The 10,903-nt window shown below is 43.1% G+C and overlaps 1 protein-coding gene across 5 annotated transcripts in view; it reads left to right on the top strand.

Annotated features, from left to right (window-relative positions):
• The first annotated feature begins 672 nt into the window (after positions 1 to 672).
• AMPD3 (adenosine monophosphate deaminase 3) overlaps positions 673 to 10,903 on the top strand; it is a 74,734-nt gene continuing 64,503 nt past the window's right edge. Inside the window, exons 1-2 of one of the 5 annotated variants that reach the window (XM_073604089.1) lie at positions 673 to 820; positions 915 to 1,069. Coding sequence is in view for 2 of the 5 variants with exons in the window: in XM_073604087.1 (XP_073460188.1) it covers positions 10,314 to 10,335 (22 nt within the window). In the remaining 3 variants the exon portion in view is untranslated. Of the gene's footprint in view, positions 1,070 to 1,191; positions 1,358 to 9,230; positions 10,336 to 10,903 lie in introns of those variants that run through there. The other 4 variants (XM_073604088.1, XM_073604090.1, XM_073604087.1 and 1 more) reach the window with 4 other exon arrangements.

Here is a 10,903-nt window from a genome sequence, read left to right as displayed (position 1 = left end):
TTTCCTTTTAGATTTACCTTCAACTATGTAGTAGAAGGGCCTGCTTGTTGCATAACGAATTGAGTGTTTAGGTTTGACCTCATATTAAATGAGTTTGGTAAATCTAAGGCCGCTTTCAGACTGGAGCTTTGTGGGCGTCGACGGTAAAGCGGCGTTATATCTAGCGCCGCTTTACTGACGATTTAGCTGCGATTTTCGGCCACTAGCGGGGTTTTTTTAACCCCTGCTAGCGGCCGAAAAAGGGTTAAAGCTGCCCACAAAGCGTTGCTGCAGCGGCGCTTTGCCGGCGGGTTTGCGGCGCTGCCCCGTTGTTTTCAATGGGAAGCGCTGTAAAGATGCAGCTTGAAGGACTTTTTTTTTTTTTTTTTCCGTCCTGCCAGCGCACCGCTCCAGTGTTAAAGCCCTCGGACTTTCACACTGGAGACACAGGAGAGGCTCTTTGCAGGCGCTATGCAGGCGTTTTTTAGCGCTGTATCGCCTGTAAAGCGCCTCAGTGTGAAAGTAGCCTAAAGGAAAATTGTATAATGTATAACCAACCTTAATGTTTTGCCTTAAACTTAAAGAGCCGGCAGCTATTGTCCTTCAGCTATGACCCGGTGTAGAGTTACACAGCCAGCTTTCCAGGTGAAGAACATTTTAGAACGTTGTCCCTTTAAAACGTAAACCAGGACAACAAAAAACATGTTGGTGGTTTGTACAGCAGTGTTCAGGAAGTGCCTGAGACTTCTGCGTCTTAATATCCTAAGCGTTCCCCGCTGGATTCATGATAGGCAGAGTGCGGTGTACACCCAGGGCTGGTCCACCACTCCTCTCCACTCCTGTAAAGTTGCCTTATTAGGGACCACCTTGACACCGGTCCAAGGACTACGCAAAGTGCTGCTAGCTAGATAAATAACAATAAATTTATTTTCCAGCTGAAATCTGATCCCAGCAAGGAGTTCCCCCGTCGGAATCGGGACAGCAAGCTTGAGGGTAACTGGATCTTCAGACTTTTGCAGGACCGTCCTTCTTCACGCCAGGACCTACAGAGCTCTTAAGGTTGTCACCTGTACACCCCCCCGGCTATAAGGTAAAGTGACTTGTACCTCTCTGCACCTTGTGGGGGCATTGCCTGCAACCCCTGCTTTGTATAATCGATGATGCTGCATGATTGTGCAAATACCTGGCACTTGATGCAGGGGCGTGGGACGGCTCCCTGACTTTGCCTCCTCTCCTTTCCATGAAGCCAAGGTCAGGCAATAAGTTTAACAATAATGAATGCCTTGCGAGAAGATTAAGGACTTGGAAAAGGGAATCCCGTGCTGCATTGTGCAATTTTGCAGTAGTTGACGCCTGGAACTGGCTTGCAGCAGAGGTGGTAAGATAAGTAACGAGTCCCAGAATGAAGCATGGATAGGGATAGACTGATCCATTTTGAAGGGAAAGGAGAAGGCATCAAGTATGGTGCAAATTGGGTTGACCAAAATTTTTTGACAAATTTCTGTAGCTCACCAGCAAGCCATCACTTTATCTTTTCCATCAGTCAGTCAAGAGGCGAACGCTGTTAGTTTTGCTGCAGGAAATTGTACTTTGAAATGTTCCGTAGGTTGGAGGGACCAGCTGTCAGTCCTGTTGTTTTGACAAAAGGCTAATGCATGCTCTCCTTTACTTGGCACCTTCGTTCTTGTGTGGGCTAATGATGTAACAATTAGGTGATGTGTATTCAACCCTCCCGTCTACGTATCACTAGAGTTTGTCCACTGTACAGGCTGGTCTGCTTCCTTTCCAGAGCACTTGAGAGTATGTTGTCCCGTGGCTTACTATCCTGGTTGCCCTATGGGCACAGTTCATGCCACGCTTGCTGTTATGTACTATCTAATTCTATCTCACACATTTTAAGTGGTGAATGGTCATCAGTCATATGCCCTCTGCTCTCCATTTTGTCTTTCACGACACATATGGTTCTGTCTTGTCCAGTGCTCGCCATCTTGTCTTTTTCACCCCCATCTTGTCCTCGGGCCTCGGTCTTGTTCTTCATTTCTGGTATTTCATTTACTGTTTTTGACTTTACGTAACATGTGAGTTCCTCATTTGAGCACTTGTTCTCCTTTTTATCCCCTTCTGCTATCATTTCCCACAGTCTCCTGTGCTCCTCATTCTGTCCAGTGCTTCTTATCTTATGGCATGACCTGCCTCTGATTTTGTCTGGTGTTCTCCATCTTGTCCCACAGCGTCCATCCTGTCCTTCCCATTCTTTTCCATATACGTCACTTTCATGTGCTCCTCATCTTTTCTCTTAGCCCCCCATTTTGTTCCGTACGCTTCATCTTTTTCTGTGCCTTCTATTTTTTCCCTCTGGCCTCCATCTTTTGCTGTTCCCACCGGTTTGTATTAAACCCTCCATTATTGTCCTATAACCCTCATTTTCCCCTGCACCCCTTCTTTATTTTGTCTTGTTCTCGCCATAGCTTCCCTTTTGTCCTGTTCTCCTCATCTTGTCCAGCGTTTCTAATCTCATCCCATAGTCTGGTATTTTCTCCCTTTTTATCCCATAGCATCCATCCTGTCCTGGGCTCCCCCATCCTATTCCATACACTCCACTTTATCCCATACTCTCCATCTTGTCTCATAGCCCCCGTTTTTGTTCTGTACTCTCCATCTTCTCCCGTACCTTCCACCTTGTTCCCCTGGCCTTAATCTCATTTTGTCCCAACCAGTTTGTCCTATGCCCTCCTTTCTTGTCCTATAACCTCCATTTTCCCCTGTGGTCCCCATTTTGTCCTGTGATCTCCATAGCTTCCTTATTGCGTGTGCTCTTCATCCTGTCCAGTGCTTTCCATCTTATCCCATGGCCTCCTTTTTTGTCCTCTGCTGTTCATCTCGTTTCATAACATCTATCTTCTCGTGTACTTCCATCCCATCTTGTTCTATACATTACACTTTATCCTGTGCTTCGAATCCTATCTAAAAGCCCCCATTTTATTGTGTAATCCAGTTTTTTTCTGCTTTACTTTCCGGCTTTTCTTATCCCTCTGGCCACCATCTTATCCTATGCCTACAAGTTTGTCCTATTTGTTCTATTCTTGTCCTATAACCCCCATTTTCCCCTTGTGCCCCCCTTTTTGTCCTACATTCTCCATAGCTTCCTTTTCTGTCCTGTGCCCATCACATCTTGCCCAGTGCTTGCCATCTTATCCCATAGCCTCTTTTGTCCTCCTGCGCTTCATCCTTGTCTCATGCTTCCCATTCTGAGCCATACAGCCCCCTTTATCCTGTGCTTCCTCATCTTGTCTCATAGTCCCGTTTTTGTTCTGTACGCTCCATATTTTCCTGTGCTTTCCATCTCATCCCTCTGGACTCCATCTTATCACGTCCCGGCCAAATTGTCCTATGCCGTCCATTTTTGTCCCACAACCCCTTTTTTTTTTTTTCCTGTACTCCGTCCTGTGCTCTTTGTTTCCTTTTTCATCCTGTGCCCTTCAACTTGGCCAGTGCTTCCCATCTTATCCATAAGCGCCTTTGTCCCTAAGCTCGTCCTCTTGCCCTAAAGCGTCCATCTTGTCGTATGATTTTCATCCTGTTCCATAAACTCCACTTTATCCTCTGCTATCCCATCTTTATCACATTTTGTTCTGTGCTCTGTTTTTGTTCTGTACTGTCCATCTTTTCCCATTCCTTCCATCGTGTCCTTCTGGTTTCCCATCTTATGTTGTGCCCAGCAGTTTGTCCTATGACCTCCATTTCTGTCTTTATAACCCACATTTTCCCCTGGGCCCCTCTATTTGTCCTGCTCACTCCATAGTTTGTTTTTTTTTTTGTCCAGTGCCTCCAATCTTATCCCATAGCCCCCCTTTTTTTTTTTTTTTTTTTTTGATTTGTTTTCGGTCTTCCTGCTCTCCATCTTGTCTTATGCTTCCCTTCCTGTTCCATACTTTCCCATCTTGTCTAATAGTTCTCATGTTGTTCTATGCTTTGTTTTTTTTTTCCTGTACATTTTCATCTCTTCCCATGCTTTTCACGTCCTTCTGGTCACCATCTTATCTTGGCCCAGTCAAGTTTTGTCCTATGTAAATCACATGTGTTGCGCTGAAGTGCAAAAACGTATTTTTTTTTAACAGAAGTGCAAAAACTTAATCCATCATACACAAATACTTTTTTTTATATATTTTTATGAAGTTCAAATAGTGAATAAGTAATAACAATATGTGAAAAATTAGTGTCCTAACAAAGATATATATTCAGCGCCCCAAAGCCGGTACGTGATGATGTCACTAGCAGGCTCCGCCCCCGGGCCTCCTAGTGGCGTCATCGCGTACTGGCTTTGGGGCACTTAATATATCTTTGTAGGGACACTAATTTTTCACATTGTTTCAGATTTTATTCCGCCCTGGCCCTCCTAGCGGCGTCATCGCGTACCAGAAGTTAACTGGAATTATTATCCAACTTCCAGCTGAGTGATTTCTTGTACAATGTGCATTGTTTGCAGATGTAAGTAAGATTTTAACTGAATAAAACGTATATTTTAACACATTACACTATGAGGAGCGTATATATGTTTATTCCTACATGAATTTGAGCTATCAGAGATTTGGAGGAGTCTGTCTGGCGTTGGGTCCTGATGTCCACCCTGGTGACCAATGGTGCCCCTTAATGCTGATGCATAATATTGGAGCCTTTGTTGACTACCCTGAATAAGGGGGGGGGGTCACTGTGGTCTGGAAAGCCCCCAGCTTTATTATTCTTGGTTGTGGTGGATTATAACAGAGAAATATAAACCTCGGTGCCTTTGGATAAAAAGAACTAATAATCAAACTCCAGCTTGCAGTAAAAAAAACTCGCTAATAAGCAAATGGTAAAGAAGCAAAGTAGGAATGTAAAAACAGTTTGCTGTGCTTAGGGTTGATCAAATTCATGTAAAACCTGCAGAACACGCAAAGGGTTAATAAAGTCCCATTAGGTAATGAAATAAAGTGCTTGTGCTTAAATTGACTTCTCCTGTGCGATGCTGTTCACACTGGGTGCCCCACATAGGTCAGTTTTGTATGGGCGGAAGAGACGCAGTGTAACCTGCAACGTTTCGGACTATCACAAAGCCATCATCAGGAAGTGGTCAATTCGCCATGTTTGTTGTGGGCATTTATACCCTTACTACAAATCTGGTTGGTTCAATGTAAACACCATGCTGCATACTCAGGGAGCGTACAAATTTTATTAACCACTTGCCGACCGTGGGACGTCCTAGGTTTGTGGGGGTATGAATGAATGATGCCTGCAGCTAGAGGCATCATTCAGATATTTCCGTTTTCAGCCGGCGATACCCTACACCATAAGGATGATCATAGCGGTGGATCAGTCGCTTGATCGTTCTTACGCGCAGCGAGAGGGGACGTGTGTGTCGCCCCCCCCCCCCCCCCCCCGCCGCCCTCCTGTGCTTCTACCGACTCACCGCTGAGATCGCTGAGTCTGACAACGGATCCGCCAGCCCCGGATGTCCACCATAGAGATTTCCGGCGGACCAGATGGTCGCCGGAGTCTCTCTGATCGTCGGAGGCCGGGCGCGATATTATGATGTCACGCCCAGCCTCTGCATTCAAAAAAATGGCGCCGCCTTGGTTGGGAAGCCGTGATCCATTTTTTTTTTTTTGGCTTCCCAGCCTAGAGGTGAGATATGGGGTCAATAAGACCCCACATCTCACTGTAAAGAGGTCCGATCATGCCATATTCCTATGACAAGGGATGTTTACATTCCTTGTCATAGGAATAAAAGTGATCAAAATTTTTTTTTTTTTTTAATGTCAAAGTAAAATTTAATAATAAAAAAAAAAAATTGTTAAAGTGCCCCTGTCCCCGTGTGTAGCCCTAGACCTCATCTGTAACTCAAAACAGGTAACCAGTAAAAAATTTTAAATCATCGCCTATGGGGATTACCGAAGTTTGGTGCCCTTCCACGAGCGCGTGCAATTTTGAAGCGTGACATGTTAGGTTTCTATTTCCTCGGCGCAACTTCATCTTTCACATTATGCAAAAAAATTGGGTTAACTTTACTGTTTTTTTTTTTTTTTTTTTTTTAAAAGCATGAAACTTTGCTTTCCAAAAAAACTCGCTTGAAAAATTGCTGCGCAAATGCCGTGCGAGGTAAAAAGTTGCAATGACCGCCATTGTATTCTCTACGATCCCTCTGTGTATATATATATATATATATATATATATATATATATATATATATATATATATATATATTATTATATTTATGTATATTCTATATTTATGTATATTCTATATTTATATATATATATATATATATATATATAGTTTGGGGGTTTCTGTGTAATTTTCTAGCAAAAAAATTATGATTTTTACATGTAGGAGCGAAGTGTCAGAATTGGCCGGGTTGGTAAGTGGTTAAACAATGTCTAGATAACATTGATATCTACAAATGAAGATTTTATATATATGTACGTCCATATGGAGAAAAAAAGTAAAAATTAAATTTAAAAAAAAATGAGTGAAGATAGGACGAGTGGGATATTGAAAAAATACAAGGCCCTCTGCTGGTCATAGGCAGTAAATGAGCTCTTGCTCGACCACATTAGAGGCCATCCAGTGGAGTGATATAATATTACATAAAAGTGAAAAAATAAAGGTAGATGTTGTGGGACAATTTGCCAAGTGAAAATTAATGATAAAATATTGAATATTAAAATGTGACATATGGTGTTAAATAGATGAGTTGGGTGAGTAGGTGACCCATATGAACACTCACAAGGTTGGATAAAATATTTAGAAATTGGATAATAAAACAAGGTTAATAGGAGTAGATGTGGAAATAAAATAACTAGTCATACATAAAAAACTTTACATTTGAATAATGGTGATTCGTGGTATATATTTACTAAAACAGAAAAAATATTAATTACATGGAGGAAAATGTAATATTGATAAAATAAATAAAGGTGACCTCTAAAATTAATAATCTGTAATGAAGCAATTTAAATCGCATTCTACATTTAGCTCTAGTGGTGTCAAAGTTTGTAATTCAAAGATCCATTTCGTTTCATTCTTCGATATTTTCTGGATCATGTTGGCACCCCTCCAGAGTCTGTTGATGGTGTCAATGGCATAAAATGATAGACCAGCTGGATCTTGGTTGTGTACAATCCTGAAATGGATGAACACACTATGTTGAGAAAATCCACTATGGATATTTGTTATATGTTCACTAACTCTAGTAGTTAATGTCCTGGAGGTCCTGCCTGCGTACTGGTAGCCACATGTACATTCCAGGACATAGGTGACATGTCTAGTAACGCATGTTATGAATGGTTTAATGGGGTACTCTTTATGGATTGGAGAGGTTAAAGATGTCCTTTTCCTAGGAGCCCTCTGTGTGCTTCTACAGGGTCCACATCTACAAAACCTATAAAACCCTTCTAGATTAAATATAGTGGTAGCTGTTTTCTTGTGGTGAATTTATGTTTGCACCATTTTGGAATACCGAAGGATTTGAATCCATGCATATTTAAAGGGGACTTTCTTTTGGCTTTGGGACTTTTAAAATACACTATATTGTCAAAAGTATTGGGACTGCTGCCTTTACATGCACATGAACTTTATTGGCATGCCAGTCTTGGTCCGTAGAGTTCAAGATTTAGTTAGCCCACCCTTTGCAGCTATACCAGCTTCTGCTCTTCTGGGAAGGCTGTCCACAAGGTTTAGGAGTGTGTCTATGGGAATGTTTGACCATTCTTCCAGAAGCGCATTTGTGAGGTCAGGCACTGATGTTGGACGAAAGGCCTGGCTCACAGTCTGCACTCTAATTCATCCCATAGCTGTTCTATTGGGTTGAGGTCAGGACTCTGTGCAGGTCAGTTAAGTTCCTCCACCCCAAACTCGCTCATCCATGTCTTTATGTACCTTGCTTTGTGCAATGGTGCGCAGTCATGTCGGAACAGGAAGGGGCCAGTGCACAAAGCAAGGTCCATAAAGACATGGATGAGCGAGTTTGGGGTGAAGGAACTTGACTGGCCTGCACAGGGTCCTGACCTCAACTTAATAGAGCACCTTTGGGATGAATTAGAGCGAAGACTGCAAGCCAGGACTTCTTGTCCAACATCAGTGCCTGACCTCACAAACATGCTTCTGGAGGAATGGTAAAACATTCCCATAGACACTCCTAAACCTTGTGGACAGCCTTCCCAGAATAGTTGAAGATGTTATAGCTGCAAAGGGTGGGCCAACTCAATATTGAACCCTATGGACTAAGACTGGGATGCCATTAAAGTTCATGTGCGTGTAAAGGCAGGTGTCAATACTTTTGACCATATACTGTATCTTTGTATAGACACTAATTTTTCACATATTGTTGTTTAATTTTTTTTTTCACTATTTGCACTTCATAAAAATTCAAGAATTTATGTGTATGATGAATTACGTTTTTGCACTTCAGCACAACACATGTGCACTACTTGCGTGGTTTACAGTTATTTTAAAAGTTTGTCCTATGCCAGTGATGGTGAACCTTGGCACCCCAGATGTTTTGGAACTACATTTCCAAAGATGCTCATGCACGCTGCAGTGTAGTTGAGCATCATGGAAAATGTAGTTCCAAAACATCTGGGGTGCCAAGGTTCGCCGTCACTGCCCTATACCTTCTTTGTCCCCCCCCCCATAACCCCATTTTCCCAGTTGCCCCCAGGATCTGGATCACCTACTGGTGGCACTGTGGTTCCCAGAGCTGAAGGGCACCATTCTGGTGACCACCAGCGGGTCTCTCCCAGCAGTCAGCATCAGGTAGATCCTAGTTACTGGAATCTGCTGGCTGCTGGAAGACACCTGCTGGTGGCCACCAAAACTGTGGCCTTCAGCTCTGGGAACCACAGTGCCACCAGCAGGTGATCCAAGTCCTGACATCTGCGCTCTTCATCTTGATCCATAGCATCTGTCTTGTGTTCCCCATCCTGTCCCATACCCTCCACTTTGCCAAATGCCCTCAATCTTGTCCTGTGCCCTCTATTTTGGTTTCCTGCCCTCTATTTTGTCCTTTGCTCCCCCCCCCCCCCCCAACACCCCTTTGGTCCTTTGCTCTCCACCATGCTCCCTGATCTTGATCTTGTCCTATTCATACAGCTTCCCTGACTCAGGAAAAAGTCATGTTGACAATGTAGCTGAATGTTGTGAAATATGAATCAGGTGACACTTATGTTAAACAGGTGTGTGACGTGACTTATAAAAGCGACACAGTGCAATGACTCGGCGACTGTTATTACAGCTTGTAATCTGCTCTAAAAATACTTCCCTTCCTGAGATGTAAGCGATGTTAATCTGTCATCACAGAAAAGCTTCCTCCTCCTACTCCTCGCTGTCTGGCTGTTAGTGTTCAAGTTTCTCAGAATGACCCAGCTCCTATAACGTGTCTGAGCAAAACATCCTGCCTGGAAGAGCTCAGCTCAGAGTAAGAGAGGAAGGGGACAGTGCAGCATCAGAGAAACATCTGTAGGCCAATCCAACTCCTGGAATCACCTGCACTAGTACTTAACTTACCCCCCAGAGACCTGGGTGTACCTACTGTAGAGCAGAACCTTCTTCAGAACAGAAATTAACTCCCACAAGTCTAGGAGGTAGATCAAAACCTCCCACAAGTCTGGAGGTGGAACCATACCTATCTACTTCAATAGTGGGAGGAGAACAGGACTTACCTCTCACAAGGCTGGGGGTGGAATAGAACTTACCTCCCAAAGGGTTGGGAGCAGAACAGAGCTCATCTCCCACAGAGCTGGGAGCACATCAGAACTCTTCTCCCACAGGACTGGGGGTAGAACATAAGATTAGCTCCTGCTGAACCAGGAGCAGGCAAGACTAAGCTCTCTCAGGACTGTAACACTACGCTCCCTTAGGACTCGGAGTGGAATAAGACTAATTTCCCTCAGGACTGGGAGGAGAACCAAGACTAAGCTTCTTCAGGATTGGGAGAAGAACAAAGACTCCCTTGAGAGTGGAAGTAGAACAAGGTTAGGTTACCAAGGGTTCTCGGAATAAGAAATCATTTACCAACCTGTAGTATTCGACCCACTTACTGTAAAGAGTGTCATAGGTTTTGGCCTGTCCATCTAACACTTGGATCATTGATTCACGTGCTTGACTCTCACAACTGGGCTTACCTCACGATTGGCCTCACCTCACGACTGGCCTCACCTCTTAAACTTGCCTTGGTCAAGACTGGGCTCACGTGTTGGAATTGCCTCCCTTACGACTGGGCTTACCTACCAAACTTCCAATTTAACTACCTTTTAGGACTGATTTGACAGAATCTGGACATAGTCTTCAGTGAAGGAACAATGTCAGTCTCTGGCTCATTAGGTAAGCTTTTCCCTATACTCCCACTTTGCCCAAACTGTTTTTGTAAACTTTTTTTTTTTTTTTTTTTTTTTTTTTTAGCATCGACCCTTAAATTCCAATGCCATCAGCCATTCCGGGTCCCTTAATACAATTGGGCACGTAAAGTAAGACCTCTTTGGCTAATCCTTGCCAATTGTAGAGCACGTTCTGCACTGGTGCCTATAGTTATATACATTTGACCCAAGAAAACATGTCTATGCTTATTCTGTATTTTTTATTTCCTTTTAACTCATCTTTTGTTTAAGTTTGGTTTGAACGCTATGAAAAAAAGTTTCTGAAAAACTTCCAAAGTTTCTCAGACACGGGTTGTTTCATTTTTATAATGTGGCAGATGAAACCTTTTGCCAACTTATGGCTAATTACATTTTACTCCAGTAACATTTTAGATGACCAGTGATTGTCATGGCGTCACAAGTATTTGGTGCACTTGTACATTTTTTTTATTTTACCTCTGGTTGAATTTTAATTGTGTTGCTTCTGACTATATCTGTGCCATCTTTTCTTTTGTCTGTTACATTTTGTCTGTGTG

Source organism: Aquarana catesbeiana, linkage group LG11 (genome assembly GCF_042186555.1).
Source record: "Aquarana catesbeiana isolate 2022-GZ linkage group LG11, ASM4218655v1, whole genome shotgun sequence".
Lineage (NCBI taxonomy): Eukaryota > Metazoa > Chordata > Amphibia > Anura > Ranidae > Aquarana > Aquarana catesbeiana.
Note: the sequence above shows the minus strand (reverse complement) of the source record. Positions and strands in the feature narration are given on the sequence as shown.